This window comes from Tenrec ecaudatus, chromosome 10 (genome assembly GCF_050624435.1).
Source record: "Tenrec ecaudatus isolate mTenEca1 chromosome 10, mTenEca1.hap1, whole genome shotgun sequence".
NCBI classification, from domain to species: Eukaryota; Metazoa; Chordata; class Mammalia; order Afrosoricida; family Tenrecidae; genus Tenrec; species Tenrec ecaudatus.
Window position 1 is genome coordinate 32,570,102 of NC_134539.1, and position 26,719 is coordinate 32,596,820.

Here is a 26,719-nt window from a genome sequence, read left to right on the forward strand (position 1 = left end):
ATAATGTCTGGCATACAGAAGGCATATAAAACTTCTTACTCATAAAATATATACTTGAGTAAGTTGGAAGGTGATTTTTATTATCAACAACAGCAAAGAATCTTAATAAAAATAGTTTAGTTCTAGTTAAGAAATATGAGAAAGGACGATCAATGTAAAGAATCAGAGTTATAGTAAATAAGGTTAATAGACTAAAAAAGAAAATGGGAATCTAGTGGAACCAAATAGGCACTTGGTAAACATTTGTTCCATTTATTTGTGCCATTTGTTGCTAGTTTGAGAGAGACACTGACTTGCTTAGGATCTCAAATAAGAGTCTCATTTGCAAGTCACTTGGTCAAGTTGTCTTTCCTGCCTTTCCAATGGACTCCGAACCAAATGAGTCCCACTAGATTCCCTTGTCCACAGATTTCCAATAATTTTCTCATGCCTTCCACTTTTTGTTTTGCCTTTCCACATCCTGCTCGTCTTCAAGACGTGCACTTGATTCTGACCTTTTCTTATGGCTCCAGTACGTCTGTCTTTGTTCATTGGATGAGTAAGTTGAAGAGGGTACAGTAGAAGTAGGTAGTAGGAAAGGGAAATATGATGGATAAAAAGATACTCTGATACACACTTAAATAGCTTATTTTATTTACTTCTCATGTGACCGTGTGAGGGGAAGAAGAGTACTACGTTTTTTAAAGATGAGACAGCTTCAAGAGAGGCTTTCAGTTACATCACTCAAATCGGGAAATTGTCTACACTAGCTACAGCGAATCAATTCTGTAAGACTTCTATGCCCAGCCCTGTATACTGCCTGGTAGGACTGGGAGGTGCCTGGGTGCCCCTGGTCAGAGCAGCCTCGCTGCTCCTCAGCTTCAGTCTGTCTCATTTCTCTGTCAGAATCACAGAGGGAGAGAGCAGAGCATGTCTGTTTCTGTTCAATAAAAAGTTAGACAATTTTTATGAGGGGCAGTGATTTTTTCTTCTCTATTTGACTAGGGCCTCTTGTTGTGTGTGTGTGTGTATATATAAATATATTTTGTTTTTTTCTTCTAGTATTCCGTGCAAGAAGAGGAACCAAGGAAGCTGTTGCCCACTGCTGCCGCCCAGTGTTGTAAGTGAGAAATGTATCCCTAAGCCCATTTTCTTCATCTCAGCCGTCAGTGTCAGTTCTTGCCATATTTTGAGTTGGGAGTGGTTAGGGATGTGGTGTCTGGAGACAGAAGGTTTTCCAGAAGCATACCTGTTCAGGCCCTTACCTCCAACTATTAGCGGTCAGTTAGCTTTAGATGGGGTCTCTTGGTTATGGATGGCTGTAGGGAGGGCAATGGGCCTCATGCTTTTTTTCCCTTTACTAGCTATTACCCCAGGGGTAATAAGCCTTTTTGTAAAATCCAGACTTCTGGGAAATCTTCCTGCTATTTCCCCCATCTACAAAGTCTAGGTTATGCACCTCTCCACTGTGCTTGCCCAGACCCAGCACATCATTCATCTTACAACCAAATGGAATACAAATATTGTATTCTATGTATATTTCCTTGACAAAAACGTGCCTCTTTCTCTCTCTTTTAACCTTTCCATTGTGAATTGATTGGAGCTTTCAACAGCTCATACACATCTTGTCCCCTCTCATTCATTGCAGTCCCCTCAAGGTGTTATCATCTCTTGTCTCCCTTCTTCCTGTTCCCTGTTTCCAGTCCCCCTTCTTTCCGAACCCTTCTGAACTTTGTCCTTGGGCAAATGCTGCTTTTCTGATCTCAGGTGGTTGATCATTCTAAGGGGGTGCATAGCTCACACGTGTTGTGGCTCCCCTTAGAGACCTGTATATTGTTTGGCTGAAAATTGAGCCCTGGAGGTAAATTCATTTCCAGACCTAAAGGGTTCTATTAGTCTGTATCTGCCCTGTAAGCCTGGTCTTTTTATGACTTTGAGTTTTAGAACATAATCATTCTTTCAGGTTTCTGTTGTATGTTTTTATTTCTAGCATTTGGTATAATACTTGTTTCACAAGGAACCTCAGTAAAATTTGATAAATGAGTAACTGCTGGAAAAAACCTGTCATTTTTCCTGTCCACAACTCAGTCTTTCTTGATTCAGGCTTTGTTGGAATATTACTACCTTTTCTTCAGTTTTTCTCAAAACGACTTGAAGAGACATTGAAGGATTGACTTAGAATCTGTTTTATCTCACTATTTTATCTTGGGATGTGTATGTGTGTGTGTGTTTCTTTTGTATTGTGTAGTTTTTCTGAATCAAACTCAATCAACTACAGATGGAAGGTGGTGGTGATAGTGGTAGTAATTATTGTAGTAATCCTAGCAATAATAAAAATCATAGGAGCTAACATATATTGAGTTTTTATAGTGTGCCATGTGTTCTGAAAGCTAAAAAGATTATTTAATCTTCATGAAAATGCTAAGCAGTAAATCTTATTGTGTTCCCATTATTCATATGAGGAAATGGAGTCATAGAGAGATTGAGTAACTTGCTGCAAATCCCCATCTCTCAGGAAGCAATGGGGAGTCTAAGAAAATAAAGTATAGTACTAATGTCCACCATTTGTCTACATTTGAATGGAGGTGTTTCCTACGAATAATTAGCTATCGTGGACTGAAGGATGAATGAACAAACTTTTCTTGGAAGAAGTACAGTTAGTGAGGCTTTGACATGAGGAAGGAGTCTCCTGTACTTTGAACCTGTTATCAGCAGAGACCAGTCAGTGGTAAAGAACATCCTGCTTGGTAAAGTAAAAGGTCAGTGAAAAAGAGAACGACTAACAAGAAGATGGATTGACCCTGCGATTTCTTTCTTTCTTTTTTTTAAAAATAATTTTATTAGGGGATCATACAACTCTTATCACAATCCATACATATACATACATCAATTGTATAAAGCACATCCATACATTCCCTGCCCCAATCATTCTCAAAGCATTTGCTTTCCACTTAAGCCCTTTGCATCAGGTCCTCTTTTTTTACCCCCTTCCCTCCCCGCTCCCCCCTCCCTCATGTGCCCTTGGTAATTTATACATCGTTATTTTGTCATATCTTGCCCTATCCGGAGTCTCCCTCCCCCCCCCCCACTTCTCTGCCGTCCTTCTCCCAGGGAGGAGGTCACATGTAGATCCTTGTAATCAGTTCCCGCTTTCCAACCCACTCACCCTCCACTCTCCCAGCATTGCCCCTCACACCCCTGGTCCTCAAGGTATCATCCACCCTGGATTCCCTGTGCCTCCAGCCCTCATATGTACCAGTGTACAACCTCTGCCCTATCCAGCCCTGCAAGGTAGAATTCAGATCATGGTAGTTGGGGGGAGGAAGCATCCAGGATCTGGGGGAAAGCTGTGTTCTTCATCGGTACTACCTCGCACCCTGATTGACCCATCTCCTCTCCTAAACCCCTCTATGAAGGGATCTCCATTGGCCGACACTTGGGCCTTGGGTCTCCACTCTGCACTTCCCCCTTCATTCAATGTGGTATATATATACATATACATACATGCACACACATATATAATATACACACATATATCTTTTTTTTTTTTTTGCATGATGCCTTATACCTGATCCCTTTGGCACCTCGTGATCGCACTGGCTGCTGTGCTTCTTCCATGTGGGCTTTTTTGCTTCTGAGCTAGATGGCCGCTTGTTCACCTTCAAGCCTTTAAGACCCCAGACACTATCTCTTTTGATAGCCGGGCACCATCAGCTTTCTTCGCCACATTTGCTTATACACCCATTTGTCTTCAGCGATCCTATCATGGAGGTGTGCAGCCAATGATATGATTTTTTGTTCTTTGATGCCTGATAACTGACCCCTTCAGGACTACGTGATCACACAGGCTGGTGTGTTCTTCCATGTGGACTTTGTTGCTTCTGAGCTAGATGGCCGCTTGTTTATCTTCAAGCCTTTAAGACCCCAGTCACTATCTCTTTTGATAGCCGGGCACCATCAGCTTTCTTCACCATATTTACTTGTTCACCCACTTTGGCTTCAGCAGTTGTGTTGGGAGAGTGAGCATCATAGAGTTCCAATTTAATAAAAGAAAGTATTCATGCATTGAGGGAGTGTTTGAGTAGAGGCCCAAGGTCCTTCCGCCACCTTAATACTTAACCTATAAATATAGACACATCGATCTATTTCTCCATCCTCCTCTGTATATTTGCATGTACATGTCTTTGTCTAAACCTCCATAAATGCCCTTTGACTCCTAGCTCTTTCCTCCATCTCCCTTGACTTTCCTCCTGCCCTACTACCATGCTTCGTCACCACCTGGGCTAGAGTATACCTCTTCTCTAAGCAACCTTACCCTTGATCATTCCCCACCAGGCCTGCCACTCCCCCGTCTCTACCATTTTGGGTCCCATGTTGTTCCCTTGTCCCAGTGTTTGTTAACACCACTTCCTTACCCCCCCTCCCCCCCCACCCCAAGTCCCCCCGGAACTGTTGGTCCCGTTGTTTTTCCTCCAGATAGTTCATCCAGCCTGTCCTATTCAGACAGACCTGTGGAGACACTAACATGCACGAAAACAAGACAGAGGAAAACAAAGCAACAGTATACAACCAGACAACAAAACAACAAAAACAAACCACTGGCAAAGAACAAAACAAAACAGTTCACAAGAGAAAAGCTTGTAGTTAGTTCAGGGATCGTTTGCTGGCCCTTAGGAGCGTTTTCCAGTCCAGTCTGTTGGGGCACCACGCCCTGGCCCCAAAGTCCACTTTCAGCATTCCCTGGGGACCTTGCCACTCCATTCCCTTGCTGTTCTGCTGCACTCCCCCAGTGATTTGCCTCGGTGTGGTGGGATCAGGTCAGGTGCAATTCCCACACTGTGTCTCCGGTGCTGTCCCCTATAGCGCCATGGGTCAGTGAGGGGCGTCATGTCTCATAGTGGGGCCAGCCATGTTATTCTCTCTGTGGACTGGCTGCTCTACTCAGGAACATCATCCTCACGGCCTGGTGGGCCAGGCTGTGTTCCACTCTCTCCTCCTGCCCCTTCATCTGCTCCCGTGTGCTCTGATCAGATATGTCTATCTCCCGGAACTGCAGAGTCAATGTCGTCCTTTGGAACAAATTCTTTTCGGGGGAGGGGCAGGAATCCACTTAATTTATGGTGCTGGGGCCAGCCTCCCAGACCTCGACCCTGCGTTTTCAACAATGGACTTACACATAGCAATGATTGTGAGGATGGCCCAGGACTGAGCAGGGTTTCATTCTGTTGTACATAGAATTACTATGATTTGGAACTGACTCGATAGCACCTAATAGTAACAGATTTCACAAGATAGTGCTGATGAAGAAGTTGTTATGAAGATGGAAGAGGGGCGGGAGGAGTCTATATCTATCTATCTATCTATCTATCTATCTATCTATCTATCTATCTATCTATCTATCTATCTATCTATCTATCTATCTATCTATCTGCTCTGAGCACCCTGGAAGAAGATAGGAATTGGAGTCAAATAAATATATTTAGTAATGAGTAAAGTTACAATTTGTATACAGAACTACTGCTTTTCTTCTCCCATAATCGTTTGTGCTTTTTTCCTCTCCAGCCTGGTCTGGGAATGGCCCCCAGAAGGAAGGGTGATAAGAAGGCTCATTCTGCTGTTAGTGAATAGAGATGACCAGAGAATAGACCATTAAGATTTACAAGTGCATCTGTGGCCTGGGCTTCAGGAAACATGCACCTTGGCCACTCTAGCAAAATTGGGTATCAGAAATAAAGGAGATGGGAGCAGCAGATGTGTGCATTCTCACGAGACTAAAAAAATGCAGCAAGGGGTGACCCATACTGTATGTACATATATGGTTGCTCAGAAAACAAGGATAAAATTCAAACAATCTCTGTGCATTCGTTACCTTTGTACCTGTCACCACTTTCAAAGACCTAAGGACATCCAATATAGATGTAATAGCTGACTACACAAAAAAACTGCCAAAAATAAGAAGAAGTTAAAAAGCATATCCTATATCTTATGTAATTTTGAGTTTTTCAGTATTAGCTTATGTACCTAGAGTAAAAATAAGAACACAAAGAACCTTTGAATTTTTCTACAAAATATGTAGCATTTACATGCCAGTGTCTCCATTATTAGCATTAAGCTCTCAGATAGCGAAGCAATAGTACTTGGTGGTTAAGAACATAGATTTTGAAAGAAGAGAGGCATATTAGATTTCAAACCCCAACTTTCACTCCTTATTAGCTGTGTAATCTTGAGCAAGATACTTTTCGTCATTTATAAAATGGGACATAGAGCTGTTTTGAGTATAATTTGGCATAAAGTACTTAGCACAGTACCTGGAGCACAGTAAGCAATCAGTAACTCATTAGAATGATCATTGCCAGGATCCCTGGTGGCGTAGTGGTTATGTGTTGGGCTGCTAACAGCAAGGTCAGCAGTTTGAAACCACCAGCTGCTGGGAGGGAGAAAGAAGAGGCTTGCTGCTCCTGGGAAGGAGTCCCAGTCTCAGAAACCCACAGTGGCAGTTCTACCCTGACCTATAGTGTTGCTGTGAGTCAGAATTGACTCAATGGCAGTGAGCGGGGGGCGGGGTATGCCAGCCCCCCACAACTAATCACGGGTTCAGTAAGTATAATTGTATGATTGAGATATATAAATTTTATATTAAAGTCATAGAGAGCATGAGAGATAAAAGAGAGATTGAAATAGTGGAGTCAGACACATTTCATGGTAGCATCTCACTTCAGCCCCGCTTGGTGGTCCACGTGGAGAGAGGGAGAGGGGAAGGAGAACAGGGGAGTGAGGACCAGAGAGGAGAGGTGGAACTGAAGAGAGGCCAAGAGGAGCCTGAGAGCGCTCTTTATTGTTAACCCAGGCCTATATACCGTTGGGGGGGGGGGCGTGTAAGCCTACTAATTGCAGGTAAGACATAAGTCACAGCAAGGGGTTGCACTATAGGTTATACAGTAATGAGAGGGGGACAATCTAGGGATATACATGCAATAGGGAGAGGAAGGATTGGTGGTATACATGTGACAAGATGGACGGATGCTAGATTCAGGATGACAGCCTCAACTTTGGATGTCACTGAGCAAGTTTGACCTGAAACCATCAGTAGTAAACCCCACCTACAGGGACCACGCTAATGGTCACAAGCCTTTAGGGAGGAGTAGCCCGTTGTCTTTAACAGCAGGGAGTGGGCCCCTCTTGTGGTGGGACCAGACAGTTGTCTGGCAACTGACTGCCTTCAGGGAGGATGTCTCTAAGCATCTAACCCCACCCCCTCTATGCTGGCAAATAGCCTCTAATGTTCTAATGTTTGACATGTCTTTGGGGGAGACAAAGCTGGGGAAAAGTCTCTTTATAATCCCATAAGTATGTGTGAACTATCATCACAGAACCATCTCATTACCTCTCAAAGGATATTTATTTTGATGTTTCCTCTACTGCAGGTTGGAGGCAGATAACATGCTGGGTTTTTTTGCCTGCTTGAACCTCAGCACATCATGCTTACATGGTGGCCTGATGTGTAGTCCAGTCTTTTTATATATGGATATATTTTTGCTCCCAAGTATATAGAGATATCCTGAGGCTGTGTCATCTGGTCTGCATATTTTATTCAGATCTGACTTGAGGCAACATTACCATGTGAACATTTAGCCATAAGGATGTACATAATTAGAAGTTGATAGAGATAACATGGCCTGTACCCTTTCCACACAGAGCTAAACTCTTGGAGGTAATCAAAATTCAGTCTTCATTAAGGATGATATTTACTGAACTATCAAAGAATGCAGCAGTGCACTGTTGGTACACCCAAAAGTCTTACTACTATTAAGTTCTAGAACTTCCTATCATTTCCAGTCTTTATATATGTCCCCTTTGCCAACACTGTTTATCAATGGCAGTATTGCTGCCCATGATTAAAAATGAATCAGAAATGACTCAGCATCTAGCAAGATTAATGAGATAAAGGCACTTATATGCACTACTAGGGGTGTAAATTGGTACTTTTCCAACTCAGTAATTTCATTTCTAGGAAGTGATTTTTTAAAAATTGGATAGAGATGTGAAGGCTCTGTTTGTGATAGTGCAACATGAAAAATGGGAAGAGTGAATAATATATTTCATTTGATAGAATAGTATGCTTTAAATAACTTTTAAAGATAAGGGAAATGTTCCTAAGTTTAAAAAACTAAGACTCTACATTACTTAAGTAGTATGATCATGATTATCTAAGAAATGAATTCTATACACATAGGAAAAAACCTGAAGACAAAGCACACTTTCACAGTGGTTCTTAGTAATAGGTTTGTGCAGGCCTTATCGAAAGGTTTTGTTTTATTTTATTGTACTTTTCAAATAGTTGTTAGAGAATATTCCTTTATAATAATAAAATATACCAAGATATGCATGCTTATTTTTATCCCAGACCTGAAAACATAGAGTCAAGTTATTCTAGATTATTTTTTTCAAAACTTAATTTTTTAGAGCAGTTTTTGGCTCACAGAGAGATTGTGCAGAAAGTACAGATAGTTTTAATATATGAGAGTCTCAAAAATGCTTGGAAATGAAAAGAAGGAGGAAAGAAGAAAAAAGTAGGTGTATATATAATTATATAAATACTTAAATATGGGTATATTTGTTTATATAGGTATATAAATGCACGTGCAATAAGGAAGCAGATGGACTTTGGGGTTCTATTTAACTCTTACTTAAGTACAAAAATGGTTTGTTCAAATAATGTGGCATTGTATGATACTCGCCTTCCTGACAATTGCTGAAGACAAAATGGGTACATAAGCAAATGTCGTGAAGAATGCTGATAGTGCTCAACTATCAAAAGATACAGTGTCTGGGGTCTTAACGGCTTGTAATCAGACAAGTGGCCATCTAACGGGTGCTACAAAGCTCACATGACAGAAGCACACCAGCCTGTGTGATCATAAGGTGTCAACAGGAAAAAGTATCAGAAATTTAAAAACAAGTAATCAAATCAATGTGAAAGTGTGAGGATATAGTAGAGACCCAAACCCCAAGATAATTGGACAGTCCTTCTAGGAAGGGCCACATGGACGGGATGATAAATCCAGGGTGCGGTATAGCACTGATGAAACACATAATTGTCCTCTAGTTCTTTAATATTTTCTCCCCTCACTATTAGTTTTTATTTCTTGTACCTCATTAATCATGTTAGACTTGCGTATGTTCATTGTGTAATTCAGATAGCTTGATTCATGTAAGCCAAGATGAGAACCCTACAGAAAGTAACAGGAATAATGGTTCCCTGAGGGAATGGGAAGTGGGGGGTTGGGAAGCTGACAGCACTGATGACTGTGTGACCCTACTCAGAGCAAACAACAGAATTGTTTGTGAATGAATATATTGTTTGGTGTAAGATGTGATAATTAATAAATAAATTAATTAAAATAAATAAGGGTTCCTAGGGGTGGGGAGTAGGGAGGGAGGGGATAAAGGGGAGCTGTTATCAAGGAGTTCAAGAAGAAAGAAATTGTTTTAGAACTGATTGTGGTAGCAATTGTACAATACTGCTTGATGTGATTGAACTATGGAATGTTATGATCGCTATAAGCGCTCCCAGTAAAATGATAAATAAAAAAAACCCTCGGGAAAATAGGATTAAAAGATGATGGAGTTTTCCATGAATTTTTTGAAGCCCCCTCATACTTCCCGTTTCTGCTATTATTAACATTTTGAATTCCATTTGTGTGGTACATTGATTGTGATTGATGACACTATTGATACATCATTCTTAACTGAAATCTATAGGGCTACCAGTGTTTGTGTCAGACAGTCCTTTGGATCTTGACAACTGCATCATGTGTCCACCATTCCGGTGTCATACAGAACAGTTTCACTGCCCTACAACTGCCTGTGTGTACCTATCCACCGCTTCTCCCTCCCCAGAACCCCAACATCCACCAGTCTTTTACTCTTTTTCTAGTTTGACCTTTTCCAGATTGTCATATAATTGGGATAATCTAGTAAACTGGCTTCTCGCATTTTACAATATGTATTTATGATTCTGCCGTGTCCTTTTGTATCTTGAGAACTCATTTTTATTGTCTCATAGTTTGTTTACATATTCATCTTTGAAGGCCATTGGTTGTTTCCCATTTTGGGAAATTATGATTAAACTACTGTAAGTATTCACATCTAGGATTTTATTTGGACACATGGTTTCACTGCATTTGTGGAGATGCCTAGGAGCATGATCTCAAGATCAGCAGCCTGTGACTATCTTTGTGAGACACCACCAGACTGCCTCCCGAACGCATATAGTAGATGAATCCTTACTCCTTAGGATGAGTCCTTGGAGTACAAAGATCTCTCCTCTCTATTTCTGTTTTAATGCTATGCTGCTAATCAGTGGCAGGCCCCTTCCAGACATTAACATGGTCTTTGGGCAGCTTGCATGAACAATTTCTTTACTTAAACTTGAGAAGCAAGTACCAGAGATGGTCCTGGAAGACCCAAGAGATTATTGAACTCATTCCCGATCCTCATTCTCCTCTAAAACACGGACACATGCGCTTTTATTATCAATTTAACATCCACTAGAGCCAGAATATAAAGTCAAAGGCTAATAAGTGGATCATTTCACCTCTTAAACCAACTGGCTTTTAGCTTCTGTTATTCAGTGCTGCCTCATGAAAGAAATGGTAAAAAAGAAAAGAAAAATGTTCCAGCTCCGGAACTTTCCCCGTGTGTGTGTGTGTGTGTGTGTGTGTGTGTGTGTGTGCGCGCGTGCACACATATACAAGGTGGCTTCAAAATGTCAGTGGAAAAATTGGATTAAAAATTACGGAATTTTCCCACAACCTTAAAAAAAACAAAACCTTGTATGTATATACAGCCCTGCTGTGAGTTTTCATATGTATCATATTGGCTTGAAGAGTTCCTTCAATGCCCTTACGGTTACAGTTTTGCTGTGCAGTGGTTGAGAGTTGCCGAAGATTGGCTTCATCACTAATTATAAATCTTTGTTGGTCACTTTGTGTAACATGAAGAGCAGTTCAGAGTCTTTGTTTTCAAGTTTCATAACCAGTTATTTTTCTATATATATTATCTAGAAACTGGTGAACTGACTGAAGTTAAAATCAGTCTTTTGGACTCTAACTTCTGTGTTTTTTTCCACTTAGCCATTTCATGATGGGAAAAATCTTATGAGATATGTTGGCATTCAGGAAATATGCTTTTAAAATTTGATTTCAGTCTTTTGTATTATTTAAAAATGTATTAATTTTTCAATAGGGGATATGTACTTGGTACAATCATTGTTTCTTATAAACCATTTGAAAGGTTTAATACTGGTGAATGCATCAGAGATACCTTTTGATTATTCTTTCCAATGCAACAAAATGTCGAGAGCTAGCTTAGGTTTGAAATTTAATCCTTAGTGATCAGTGTTCCACTTGGTTTCTTCTTATATATTTTTGTTGATTGTAGTAATGATTGTACACTTCTTTATTTTTTGATTGTACACTTCTTATGATCGAATGAATTGAACTATTTAATTATAAGATATGTGGACTAGGTGCCAGTAAAACTATTGAGAAGAAGAAAAAGAGGGAAAAAAATTGTAGCCACCAGGAATTGAATGTGTATTTCTCTAGGTTACTTTCCATGGTAAAGATCTGGTTTCCTGAAATTCTGACCTTAAATACAATAGGAATACTTCCTCTGACCTCATTTCACCTTCCTGGAGTGATTTTCACATATTTGTTACTAGATTAAGCAACTTCCAAGGGTTTATGTCTGTGGAATGTGTTGCTTCTCTCACTAATTTTGAATTCTTGGTGGTTACTTTGCGTGGTGTAGTGTGAAATGCCCCTATGCCCCACTGTTTGTCTATAAACTTAAAAAAAAAAGTAACAGTCACTATAAAAAAATAACTAATTCAGAAATGGGCGATGTTGGAAGTGAAATGAAAATGCTCATAATCTCCCTTCTCCACTGAGACAACTACTCTTAATAGTCTGGTTTTCTGATCATTCAATATCACGTTTTCTTAAAAAAAAGTAAAAAATCAATCGTGTAATATTTGATATATGCATAATAATACATGTACCATAAGATATGACAAAATAATTATTTATAAATTATCAAGGGTTCATGAGGGAAGGGGAGCAGGGAGGGAGGGGAAAAATGAGGACCTGATGCCAGGGGCTTAGGTAGAGAGCAAATGTTTTGAGAATGATGAGAGCAATGAATGTACAAATGTGCTTGACACGATGGATATATGTAAGGATTGTGATGAGTTGTATGTGCCTCTAATAAAATGATTAAAAAATAGTAATAATACATGTACCACAGCAAATTTTGGAGCATAATAATGGAGGTCATACCCTGAATCACCACCAGTCATTATTTTTTAGGATAGTTTTCTACTGTGTACTCTAAACATTTAGTTAAAATTTCCATTGCTCCCTAAGAAACAGGTTTTTTTTTTCTTCTTCTTCATCTTCTTCTTCCTCTTCCTCCTCCTCCTCCTCCTCCTGCTGCTGCTCCTCCTGCTCCTCTTCCTCCTCCTCCTCCTCCTCCTTCTTCTCCTTCTTCTTCTTCTTCGACTGGTGAATTCCAGGGGCAGGGATCAAGTCTTTGGTTTCTTCTGGAATCTGCAGAGCTGTAATCTCGACCTCTGTTTTATTAGTTTGCATTAGGTGTTCACGGGTTTATGCCCAGGGTTTTTGAGAAAGACAGCTTCTTTGTGAACAAAGAGGAAAGCAGTTACTGTGGAAAGAGAGTGTAATTTGCAGTATTTGCTGGAAGATGGCATCCTTTTCCTTCCGATTGGAAATTGCTTTCTCCTAAGCTTGTGGATTCCGGGGTGTGTCTGTAATTAATACCATCACAGTTATATTCAGGCCACTGAGAATTGAGGTTGGAGTTAACTGAAGCACTGTCAGCTATATTATAAGGGAGTTTACAAGCATCACAATCCTCATGCTAATCCTTCTTTGAAATGAAGACTCTTTAGCAGATAGATGCCAACCAGAGAGAATTGTTACACTTTCTTTGATTTTCCTTGTGAGGCTTTGAGACCTGAAGCCCCTGAATACAAAGGAGCTTATCCACTCAACAAAAACAAACTTTTTGTTTCCTTCTCCTAAAGGCACGTATATTTCCTTGTCCTTACTGGATACATAAACCAGAGTGAGCATATTTGTTAGGGCCCAGAAGGAATTATGGGAAGGTGCAACAAGAATTTTTAAGAACTTGGGGTCATTATGTTGATTCAGGTCAGAAGAAAGCAAAAACACAAATGGAGCCACTGGAGCATGTCTCTGGTACTGATTCTCAGCAGGTGCATAGTTACGCCCGGGGATGGAGAAGAAGGTGCCAAGGTGGCTTAGGAAGATGCAAAAGGTCAGAATGGCATCAAGTTGGTTCCAGCAGACTTGTCAGGAAAAATTATTTTAGAGATGACTTTAAAAACAACAACAATTTATTGTGAATTGGGTGAAGATTACTGAGCAAATCAGCAACTCATATACATTTTGTTTTACAGATGAATTTCAAAGGAGATAATTGGAATGTGTTGATTGAACCTTGGCTAATGAAAAGTATGAAGCGATGATTTAAAAGATGGCAAATTATATACAGGGATATTGACTTGTCATCGCTGGCTTTGCTGACTTTGAAGGAAATGAGTCCCTCTGTGGTGGTTTTCGTCAAGTCTAACCTCATACAAAGCTAGCCCAGATTGGCAGTCTCCCCTTGGAAGTCTGTTCTTTCTCTTGCTTCAGATACCTGTTGTCTTTCTTGTCACCCACCATGCTCTCTCCTCTGAATCAGTTGTGAAATCGAAAGTTTTATGCTGAAATGTAGTAGAGAAAATGTTACTCCAAAGGTCCATATCTGAGCAGAAGAGTGAGCCCGATGTTACTGATTACCTTCCCTTACTGATCTTAGGTCACATGTCCTCAAGGAAAATAGGATCGTGTGGCCAACTGGCCTCTAGCCTGCAGCTCCCTCTATTAGCCTCTTTGCATTTGAGAGCCTAGAAGCCACACAAGTCTGGAGTGCTTAGTCTTCCTGTGCCAGTCCCTCCCACCATTTTGCCACTTTTGCCTGAGCCGCCTATTCTGATTCTTGCCATGAAGCCTTGTAATCATTCTGCTGCTTCCTCACTCGTACCTAGAATGCCCCCACCCCACCCCAACCGCCTTTTAAGGGAAGCTTATGTGAGGTTTAATTCAAAAGACACAAAAGTTTATTCTCTAAGAAGCAAGCTGTTTTTTTCCTACCCTATCTTTTAGCTATGCGATTTCTGCCAGGGGCAAATAATATTGCTCTTTATTATGGATTGCTCTAGAAAGAATTTATTTATTTGTAAAACCACACATACATTTTTGTTTTTCCTCTTATAAGAAGTAGCTGTGCATACTGTTCTATATTTTGTGTTTTTCACTCAACATTAGTATAGACTTATATCCATTAAACAGTCACTTCTCTACGCTCCTGGCCCCTGGAAACCACTATTTTGCTTTCTGTCTCTTTGATTTACCTGTCCTGGATATGGGCTTTCTACTCCCGTATACAGATACTGTCTTGGAAACCCACAGGGGTCGCTATGAGTCAACATTAATTATATGGCAGTGAGTTTGGTTTGGATGTTTCATACAAAGGGAATCATAAAAGTCTGGCTTCTTTCACTTAGCACAATGCTTTAAAGGTCCACCTACACGTGTAGCATGCTTCAGTACATCAATGACACAACCAGCTCCCTGAAAGCAAAGAACACTTGAAGCACTTACTGTTAAAAGATCAAGGACTACAGCCTGCGGTATGAGAAAACACAATTCTCACAACTAGACCAAAAGGCAACATCATGAGAAACAGAGAAAAGATTGGAGTTGTCAAGGGTTGCATTTTACTTGAATCCACAATGCTCATGGAAGGTAGTGCTAAAAACGAAGATGTCACTTTGAGGGCTAAGGTATACCTGACTCACCAAGGCATGGCATTTTCAATTGCCTCATATACAGCAAAAGATGGAAGGAAGACTGAAGAGGACTAATGCATTTAAATTATATAATTGTAAATTAAGGTGAGGAATATTGAATATTTCAGGGACTGTCAGAAGAAGGAACAAATCTGGAAAAGTACAGCCAGAATGTCTCTTAGAGCGACGATGATGATATTTCCCCTTATGTACTATAGCAAGAGGAACTAGTCTCTGAAAGGGGACATCGTCTTTGATAAAGTGGTCAGAGGATTGGCCTTGAGGGAGGAAGACCTTGAACAAGATGGATTGACACAGTAGCTGCAACAGTGGTCTCAAACACCACTGTGATTGTGAGGATAATGTAGGACAGGGCAAGACTTTGTTCTGTTGTATATAAACTCAAAGCCAAACTTCTAGCCATTTGCAGATTTTTCGTGGTCCTGCAGCACAGGGTAGAGCTACCTGTGAACTTCCGAGACTGTCATTCTGTACGAGAGTAGAAAGCCCTGTCTTTCTCCCAAGGAGCACTTGGTTGGTTTGAATTGCTGACCTTGCAGTTAGTGGCCCAATTAGTAACCACTATGCCACTAGGGCCCTCCTTTGTCCAGAAGGTTACTGTAAGTCGGAACCAAGTGCACGCAACGAACAACAGTAGTGAATTACTTTTTGTAATGTTCGAGTGTATGGATGTATCACATTGTGCTTATCCATTCATCTGTTGATGAGCATTTTTGAGTGATTTCCATCTTTTAGCTATTGAGAATAGTGCTACTATTAACATTATGCATAGCGTTTGTTAGAGTACCTGTTTTCAGCTCTTTGGGTGCACATCTAAATGTGTAATTGCTATTAATGGGCATTTTAAGTTGCTTACACTATTTTCTTTCATCATGCTGACATTGATCCTTTAAGTAAACAATTTCACACTGAGTTATCTCTGTTTGGATAAACAGCAAGAAGTAGGATTGCTGGGCTCAAGCATTGTGCATTTAAAATGCATTTAACATTTTGGTAGATGTTACACAATTGTCCACTATCGAGAGTGTACCTAATTTACATCCACATTAGCAAAGTAGAGTGCTTTCTCTTCCCTTGCCCTTTACATCTGTTCAGCCTTGCTGCTAATCATAATGCTACAGACAGCAGTTGGATTGACATGAGTTACTCAGAAATGCCTGCCTTCTTGCTTGCTCAGCCTGTCTTGTCCTTCCTAGTCCACTGATTTCGGCTTTGACTATTGACAATTTCTCTGAGCGCTCTCCTTTGATGTTGTTTTCTCTGACACATCAATTTTTGTCTTCCTTCTCTTAAATGGGGATGATCCTTCTATTTCAACTTCAATAATTCCTCTGAAAGCTGAATGGAAACACTGCAGAAGAAAAGCTGCATTGTGTTGTTGGTGAAGAACACTGAAAGTACCGTGGACTTCCAGAAAATCAAACAACTCTGTTTTGGAAGAAATCACCTGAAGTGAGGGCGTGCTTTCCAAGAGGGGTCAGTCCCTGGAAGAAGACACCATTTTTGGTAAGGTAGAGGGCCCGTGAACAAGAAGACTCTTCATGATGTGGACTGACATAATGGCTGCAACATAAAGTGTGTTCAAGAAGAATTCGAGAAGAGATCAATTTAGTCGCAATAAAGTCGTCAACCACGGCGGGGGTGGGGTGGGGTGGGTAAGTATAGGTCGCACCAATTTTGCCCCTTTGGTAGTGTAGACCTGCTGGGGAGGTCTGTCCCGAGTGGACCCCAATTACTGCTCAGCAAACCTGCTGTGCAGCACAGTAAAAAAAGAGAGAGAAGTTTTAGAGATGCTTTTTGAAGGAGCATCTTCAATGTTTGATTAAGAGGAAATGTTATTCATGTAGGATAAATTAGAAGTGCGAAATAGAACATTCAAAAGATACCCCCCCTCACTCATTCCTAGTCAAACAACTTCCTTCCCCCACAGTTCCATCTCTCTTTAGAGTAGTAAAGGATTAGCCAGCTCATAGCTTTTGTTACTGCTGATCCAAAACTAGAGTTCTTAGAAACAAGGAAATAGATCAGTTATGTATTGCTTAGCGTTTACCAAACCCCCCAAACCAGACCCATTGCCTTTGCCTCTCAGTGACTCTGTATAGGGTTTTTGAGACTGTAACCCTTCCCGGAGCAGACCGTCCCATCTTTGTTGTCCTGTGGAGCAGCTAGTGCATTTGAACCACTAACTTTGTAGGTAGCAGCCACTGCCTAACCCAATCCGGGACTGATTTAGTACCAGGGCAGAGCAATGGGGCCAGGGCTTTTGTTAGAGTATGAGTGGAAGCAGCTGATGTGGATGCTAATTGTAGGTGTTGGCAAAGTAACAAAGGAAAAGAAACTCTAACACTATGGCTTGGCTGATAAAAATGTTAATTGTCTTCTGACTCACTTATTTATTTCTTTGTATTCTGCCTTCTTCCAGAAAGCATTTGAGGTGGCTAATTGCAGTCATTACATCAACTTATTATTATTTCTTTTTGATTACTATGCCTCACAATTATGTATACAATCAAGTGCCAGATTAATGTTTGAAAATTTCATTTGATTACACCACTTAAGTTCTATCCTGGACTCAGTGTGTGTTATACATAATTGTCTGTTATTCCCATAAAAGTATGGTCATCTGTTTTTTTATTATGATTATAGGCTTTGTTAGTACAACGTAGTAAGAAATCAATGTGTTTAATAAACCATTGGTTAAACAAATTATTGGACACAACTTTGTTATGCCAAGAGCTGTGCTTGGCACTCACAATGTAGAGGAGAAAAGGATTTATGGCATAAGGATACCAAGTTGAAAATACAACGCTTAAGGCTTGTTTGGGGTACCTCTGTAAGCTGAAGTTCACGAGGGCTTGAGACTAGAGAACAGAAGAAGGGGAGGGGCCGGAGACAAGGCTGGAGCAGTATAGAGGACGTCTTAGGAGGGCTTGAGTACAATAGCTAGCCCTTTACATTTTATCTTGAAGTACTGGGAGGGAGCCCTTGAAAACTTTATTCAGAGGAATGAAACAATTAGAGGGTGGTGTAGTGATATGAGCAGTTAGTTTGATCCATTAAAATATTTTAAATTGTAGACTATAACAAACAACTCCATAAAATAATGAATTTGTATAATCATTAGTATGAATGGCTTGTTTAAAATGGGCAAGAAATCAGGCTTTGTCCACCACCCAAGAAAGCCTTGCACATGCCCCTGCCCAATCACAGCCTCTTGCTCTGAAGCATAACTACTGTCCTGACATTGACGATAACCAGCTCTTGCATTTCTTTATATTTTATCACTCAGATGTACGTCTCTAAACACTTGACTTTACTTTTTTACTACTTTCACTTTGTGATATTCTTAGGAGTTTCTTTTAATCTATTGGCTTCTTCATCTTTTTCCCTGCCCCCAATTTGTTGAAGAAGTCAAATCCTTTGACTTTCATAGTTTCCCATATTCTGAACACACCCCATGGCATAGTTTAGCACATTCCTCTGCCCTCAGTGTTTCTTTACATTGAGAGTTGAATCTAGATTGACCACTGGCAAGTTTTCTGTATTCCGTAACTTTTGCTTTGGTGGTACTCTTGGGTAAGACTTGGATTGCTAACTGCAAGATCCGCAGTTCAAATGCACGATCCACTCTGGGAGAAAGATGAGCCCCTCTTCACATATAAAGCTTTACAGCCTCATAATCTCTTCATAGGGTCGCTAAATGAGTATTAATTGACTTGATGGCAGTGGACTTGGTATTCTTCCTTGTTGGTGAGTTTGGGGATGGTTTCCCATTTGTTTGTTTTTGCCACTAAATCATAGTGCTATAGTGAACATAATGGATCTCCTCGTCCCTGTTCCAAATTCTCATATGTGCCTTTCTTTCATTACATTTTCATAATGCCTGAGATGATTTGATTAATCCTAGTCTCCTTCCCTAGACCATGATTTTATTTATAGGGAATATGTTTATTTGCATATCTCCAGTACTTTTGCTCGGTAGCTATTAGTTGGATCCATGCATTTGTAGAGTGGAATTACATGGGTAGAGGAAACGGCTGGTTCAGAGGTTAGTAGTGGCTGGAAAAGTGCATGGAGAGGCCTGGTGGGATGCTGGCAATAAATAGGCTGGTTACATGAGCATATACGTTACACAGTACACTTAGGATTTATGTTCTTTTGTTCATCTTCTACTTCAATAAAAATTTTTTATTAAAAGCAAGTGGGCGTTGTGAAACTTTCATAGTACTTACCCCATTCATAGTTTTCCCCTTTGACTTATTAATGCAATGAATATATTAATTTTTTCATTGTAAATCATCTTTGTCTTATAGTATACCCTATTTGTAGTAAATTCTTTTTAAAATTATTCTTTTAATATCATACTAGGTTTTATTTGCTTGCGTTTTATTTTGAATTTCACATCTGTATTCGGTAAGTAATATTGGACAATATTTTCTTTTGTTTTATTCCCCTGCTAGATTCAAAGTGCTTTTCTTAATTACAGACTCTTTACTACTATTTTTCATAGAAAGAGAAGTTCCATGGTACTTATCTAATCTGTTGTCTTAAAAAAGGGAAGGGAATGATTGCTAGTGTTTGACTTTATGTCCTTTATGAACTACCTGGTAATTATGACAATTTTGTAATTGATAAGTGAGCCCTGTCATTGCCTGGACAGATGGCAGTTCATTTGGAGTCTGGGGCTCAAATATTCTATTATCTTACTGTCATGGAAAAAGCTAACTAACCAGCTCTGGACTATTAATTGGTGATTTAACAGTTGCCTGGGGGTGTTTTGTTTGGTAATTATAGCCCTGGCTTTGTAATGTGACTGTGCCTGATTTCGTACATTTTCCACTAGGGGCAAGATAAAATATGCAGAAGCAGCCTGTGAGTATGTTACTGTAGCCTCGTTAGTTAGCCTAGCTGATGAATTTAAGCACAGGGGGTTCATTTTGAATTGAGTCCGGGATCTGCTAGAATTTGTTCACTTCTCTGCTTTCCAGGAGCATCCATGCTGTGTATACAGTGACACTGAGCTGACCTTTGAGCTCAGTAACATACCTCAGTAGTAACACAGAACATTATACTTCTGTCGAAGAAAATGTGGTTTCTTCATACAGGAAAGTCTAGAAATGTATTTTTCAAAACACAATTCAAGAATCATTCACATGACAGTCATTTACAAAACTGCTTATTGAAATGCAGATTCCAAACAAACGCAGAAACGACAACAATAAAAATTCTTAAGCTACTCCAGGCCTTTTGAACCTGGGGTCTCTGAGAATAGGATCTAAGGGTCTACATTTTAAGTAAGACTCTCAGGTAGTTTTAAATTAAAATTAAAAGATACTACTCTATAAAGTTAAGAAGAGCCTGTTTACTAAATTGTTAGTCCTTCAATATTTAAGGAACCTAATGTAATGTTGGGAGAACAAAAGAAGTCTAAGATTTGGGTCTTATTCTCCATGAATTTATAGTCAGGCTAAGGGTGAGATGGATTGGAAAATAACAACCTATGAAATAATCAAGTTCTAAAACAGATCTTTAAAAATCAATTAAATTAAGATATAATTTATATGCAATAGATATCATTGTAGTTATATCTATTTATACGCGCTAGGCACCATAGAAGGAGAAAGGGCTTTCTAATCGCTTCAACAGTTACAGTCTTGGAAACTCAAGGAGGCAGTTCTACCCGGTCTTTTTTTTTTTTCTGCCCTGTTTTATATGAGTCGGCATTGACTGTATGACTGTGGTTTTTTTGTGTAGTCACATGAAGTATGCTTAATTTGGTCATATATGTATAATAAGTGTGCTTAATTTAGACATATATGTATAAAAACATACAAACTCATTGCCATCAAGTGATACCAATTTATAGCGACCCTATAGAGTAGGGTCAAACTGGCTCTGTGAATTTCTAAGACTATGACTCTCCCCAGGAGAGGCTGGTGGTTTCAAACTGCTAACCTTGTGGTTAGTAGTCCAACATGTTACTACTGCGCCTCTAGGGCTTCTATTGACAGATACAAACACAGTTCAATGACTCCCCAAATCAGAACCTTCCCATCGTCGCTGCACATGTCTTCACGTCCTTTTGCTGCCCCCCCATCTCTTCCCACTCGTAGCTCCAGGCAACCACTTAGCTTCTGCTTTGTATCTCTATAGAGGTTTGATTTCCTGTTGTTTTATAGAAATGGAGGCATACAGGATGTGTCTTTATTTTGAATGTATCAGTAATTTACTTATTTTTATTGCTAAGTAATGTTCCTTTATATATGAACAGACTGCATTTTACTTATCCATTCACATTCACATTTGGGCATTTGGGCTATTTCCAGTTATTATGAATAATATGGACATTTACACAATCCTGTTTTTATTTCTCTTAAAAACTACAAGGGGAATGGCTGCTGGATCATGTGTAAATGTGTGTTACATAGTTTAAGAACTAGGCACTTGTTTTCATGTTGATAATAGAGACACTGTCCTAGAGTCAATGAGCATTGGTGTTTATTAATTATTTTATTGGGAGCATTTACAGATATAATACTTCATAGCTCAATCACATCAAACAGTATTGTACAATTGCTGCCACAGTCAGTTTCGAAACATTTTCTTTTTCTTGAACTTCTTGATATCAGTTCCCCTCTATCCTTTCCCTTTCTCTCCGTCCCTACCCTCCCCCAATGAGCATTGTTTAAGGAGAATTGTTCAATGGAACTTGAGAATGGAGTCTTGGGTGTAGGGAAGCTAGGGAGCGTTTATTGAATAACTGCTCTTAGATGCTAGATACATAGTCATTAATATTTATGAAATCTTGAGAGGTAAGTGTATTGCCAGTCACTTTTTATTGGGTAAGGAAACAAACGTAAAGAAGTTGCTAGCCTAAGGTTACAAAAGCTAGTAAGTGATGACTTTGAACCTTGATGTGTCTGGTTCCAAAATTCAACCCATTTTCATTGTAGCATTAAGGAGAAGTAATGGGCATTGTGACTTGGAGATGGTGGGGACAGGAAGGGGAGAAAAGGCTCGTTTCTCTCTCCACTTCCTTGAGCTGTCCAGCAGGGGGACTGCCAGCATTGCCCTGCCACTTACAAAGACATTGTTTTGAGTGACTAGTTAATAGCGAGGCTCAATATGCCTTTGATATCAAATTATAGAGAGGCTTTTCTTTTTTTAACTGAAAGGAAATTCACAAACATGGAAGTAACCATTGCAGGGTTAATGTAACCATGTCACTAAATTGTACATTCGAAAGCTGTTGAGTTAGCAAATACTGTTATATATGTTTTGATAATCGTAGAAAAGTAACCACACTCAAGTGATATAATTTCCTTTAGTACAGGGGTGGGGGGCCTGTTTTCCACTAACGATCATTTGGATATTTGTAACCTCATCTGTGAGCCACACTGGTCAAACATCTCATTAACACACCTCCAATGCGATGACTGGAATGGCTTCTTTCGGGTGAGGTATGTGCTGTGGGCTGGTATAGATGATGTGCCCCATCCCTGCTTGAGTGCAGCCATAGTCTTGTACAATTAACTATCACTCCAAAACATTTTCAGCACCCCTAAAGAAAACCTTGTACCCATTTGTCACTCCCCATTTGTCTCTCTCCCCAACTCCTGACAGCCACCGCTTTGCTTTCTGCCCCTATAGAGATTTGAGGCTCCAGGGAAGTGGGGGACATCGGCATGCTCATGAAAGTGGTCAATCTGACACTCACTCGATGATAAGTGTAAATGGCCAGTTTGAGGATGTTGCTGGTTTTCTAGCAAGTTCTTAGTGTACTCAGAGGTTTTTCCTGCAATACATTAGGTCACTGTCTTTTCCTTGCCTGCTCTCCTTGGCATTTTGTGTAAAGCGGTACTCTCCTTCACCTTTGTTCAGTGTGTACCCTACTAACAATTGACATTTTATGGCCTGACATATATGTCACTCTCTTTCAATAAGCTTCCGAACTAATCTCTGCCTTTTACTTTTCTTCAGTTGGAATATTTTCTTTAAAGTTATCAATGACTCCTTTGATTCTAAATCTAATAGGCCATTTTCAATTTTGTGTATTTTCGACTACTCTAGCTCGTAGCACATGTCAACCACCCGCTTCCTTAAAACACCCTTTTCTTCAGCCTCAGGTATGCCGTCCTACCACAGTTCTCCTCCTGCCGCTGCAGCTTCTCCGCAGGCTGCGCTGCTCCTCTGTGGACTCTTCTTCCTCTCTTTTAGTTTATTAAATTTTAAGTGAAGTTTACTGAGGTATAATTTACATGCAGTAAAGTCTCAGTCTTAATACACAATTCTGTGAGTTTGGACAGCACAAAGGAGGCTTTGAAAAGTTTATGCAAATATTTTATTATCTTTTAATTCCTAAGCCTTCTCCCCCCACCCCCAACCCACCGCCGTGTAACCAGTCCCACAGTAAGGATATAGAGCAATTTCACCACCACTAGTGGTTTCTGTCCCCCCGTGTCGTTCATTTGCCCCACTCCTGGACTCTGGCAAACCACACATTTGTTTTTTTCTCTATAGTTGGCCTTTCTAGAATATCATAAATATGGAATCATACAGTATGTAGCCTTTTGAGTCTGGTTTCTTTCATTTATCATGATGTATTTGAAATTCATCTCTGTGTATATTGTACTCCATGAATGTACAGTAGGAACATTTAGTTTACCCATTGACTAGTTGAAGAACATTTAGGTTTCCGGTGTTGAGTGAATGTGAATTAAGCTACCGTAAGCCGAATGTGAATTAAATCACTATCGACATTCACCTATAGTTTTTGTGTGAGCATGTGCTTTTGTTTTCCTCCTGTCTGAAAACCTGTGGTGGGTCCATATTGCCCTCCAGTTGGTTCCCGAGCCTTCGCTTTAGTGAATTTCTAAACATCGCACCAAGTTCTTTCATAACCTGGGTCTTCACATTCAGAGGTGCTAGAACTATTTTCAGTTTGCTGAATGTGTCAGATTCCCTTCTTGGCCTTTGCATGTATCGTTTCCCTTTCCTAGAACATTTCCTCCCTCCCTAGGAACTGGATTTCTGGGTTGTGTGGCATGTGTTTAGTTTTACTAGAAAAAGACCAACTCTCTGTCCGAGTTGTGTGAGGAAGCATTCTCAGGGATGGTTGCCCACCTCCTCACCCATGCTTGGTATTGTCAGTCCCTCCCCTTGTCAGCTTTTGAAGCATGATTGTTCCTTAGTCACCCCCTCTTATGCTTTCGTTTTTTCACTTTTGTCTGTTCTCGCCTCCGTGTTTTTATTGAATGACATTTTTATTCTTATTCATTTAGTTACAATTTAAAAAAAATGTCTACTTGATGGTAGAAATTTTTTAGATACTGAGCATACAGCAAGAACAAAGAACAATCTGCTTATAGGGTAGCTTGTACTCTGATAAGTTTCAAATCTTTATCTCCTTCTCCCTATCTCTTTCCTGAGCTCCACACCCATGTATCAGGATTCCAACTGAACAGAATAATTTGAAATATCCCAAAGGTGCTTCAAAATCAGTATCTCTAACCCTGTGAATTCAGCATCTCCCTCAACAGGGCCACCTGTTGTTTTTCTATCCTAGGTGGAAGATACCAGAATCACCTAGTAGCTTAAGGCTATGTCAGTTACTTCTTAGAAGCACATTCAGTCACTCATTGAACACTAATGTTTTTAACTATTACATGTTTCATAAAGCTATCAGTTCTCTCTGTCTCCTCTGCTACAACCCTAATCCACACCACCATGCAACTACAAACGACTTCCTTAGCTGACACCAGTCACCTGTCCCTCCTACCTGCCAGTGATGGGACACACTTCTCTGTCTAGAATGTCAGATCTGATACTGCCTTTCCCTGCTACAAACTCTGATGGTTTTGCCTTGCCCTCCAGATAATCCCAAATTCCTCACTTACTTAATTCCTGAACAGTACGCCAAGTTCTTTCATGTTCTGACCCTTCAGATTACTGGGACTATTTCAGTTCCCCGAACATGTCAGGTTTCTTGGTCTTTACATGTGTTATTTCCTTTTCCTAGAACATTGCTTCCCTCCTGCTTTTCAGCAAGTTTATGCTTAGCTAAACCTAACTGTCCTCAGTTGTTCCATGAGCTGATGAGATCTTTTTATGCAGGTTTGGGATTTAGGGTACACCAGTCCTATTTCTCTTACAAGGGTACTGGGCAGAATTGGTGGGAATATATGATTTTTATTTTCATGAATTAGGATGCATCCAATAGAGGGGATCAAATAATTCATTTGATATATTCATTTGCCAGAAGCTAATTGCTACATACCAGGAAGTACTAGGCATTACTGTGGATTGTTCAAAGATGAGGCAGTGTCTGTTAGGAGCAGGAACTTCTAGGGACTCACAGTTGCAGTAAGAAATAATAGCATTGTGATTTGCCTAGAGTAATCTAAGCTTGATAGACACATTTAGAAGTTCTATGTGGTTATTTTTTTTAGTTTTCTTTTAACAGGAAACAAGGAATTTCCCCCTCCCCCCAGCAGTTGCTATGGCAACTGTGTGATAGCTTGTAAGCATTTTCTTATCTCTCCCCCACCAACACCCTGATTAGAAAGTTAAATAAATTATTAAAGTGGGGGAAAAGGCACACTAAACCACTTTATCTTTTCTGAGGGGTGAGAAGAGACTGACGTGGTAGAAAGACGGTAAGTACATCGGATGGAAATTGTCTCTCGCTCTGTGAGCTGGGGACTGATTAGTGGTTCCATAGCTCTGGGATTGGGGTTGGCCTCAAGGACTGAAAGCAGCTTGAGTTGGTGTCATTTGTTGTCCTAGAATTTTGAGTCTTATGTTTCAAAGTTCAAACTTATGAGTAAAAATGCAAGCCCCTCACCCCCGCCCCCGAGGACGCAGAGAAGTTTCTAGACCAGGCATCGACAATCTCTCAGCAGACGGAAGGCTGTCAGAGTGTGCAGCTCTGGGAGTTGTTTTCTTCCTGCCACCTGCTCACTGGAAAACCTGTAAGGCAGAAACCTGGTCGCATGGCAAAGCAAGATATGCTAACTACCCACATGTTCTAGGGACCGTGCAAAGAATGTTACATGCCTTCTTATATAATCCTTAAACTAACCCAGTGAGGCTCAAGCTACGATTTTTTTCATAGTACTGATTGGAAAACACCTATAGTACATTCTTTTTTTTTTTTTAGTATATTCTTAAAGATAGAGCTAACCAATGATAGAGCCAGAAAACTTCTGTCTCTGATTTCAAAGGCAGTATTTCTGACTCTGAAACTAAGTTATTCCTTGTTTATGCAGGCCCAGGCTTAGTAGTTTGGGGAGAAAGGTGTGACATTTTGTTTCTGTAAAGATTTATAGTCTTGAAAAGCCGCATGTGAGTGACCCTTCCACTCTGTTCTACAACATTACTGTGAGTCAATACTGGCTTGATGGTGGTGAGTTTGGTTTTAGTAATTTCTTTGTCACATTAGTTCACTCAAATTCTATTTGAGTATGGACTAGAATTTAATATTGAATTTTGACTTTAAAAATGGGTAGAAAACGTTTGCAGTTTTCTCCTGTCTTTCAAAACACCTCTCTTAATTTTTTATGAAAAATTTCTAGGCAGTTCCTAGAGGCAGGAGATCCAGGTTTTTCCAACTTTGACATTCGGTATTCTGAGAGAGACTTAGTCCAGGAGGAGGTTGGAAAGAGTTTGGAAGCAGTCGTTCTTGAGTTTTTTATTTTGTTTTTCCATATGTAGTGAGTGAGAGAGCAAGGGTGCTTTATAGATTTGCCTCATGTTCAGTAGATGAAAGATAACTTGATG

The 26,719-nt window shown here is 40.0% G+C and overlaps 1 protein-coding gene across 2 annotated transcripts in view; it reads left to right on the forward strand.

Annotated features, from left to right (window-relative positions):
• UNC13B (unc-13 homolog B) overlaps positions 1 to 26,719 on the forward strand; it is a 208,662-nt gene that overhangs the window by 74,527 nt on the left and 107,416 nt on the right. For both annotated transcript variants that reach the window (XM_075560089.1, XM_075560090.1), the window contains exon 7: positions 1,042 to 1,099. In XM_075560089.1, the coding sequence (XP_075416204.1) occupies positions 1,042 to 1,099 (58 nt within the window). The remainder of the gene's footprint in view (positions 1 to 1,041; positions 1,100 to 26,719) is intronic.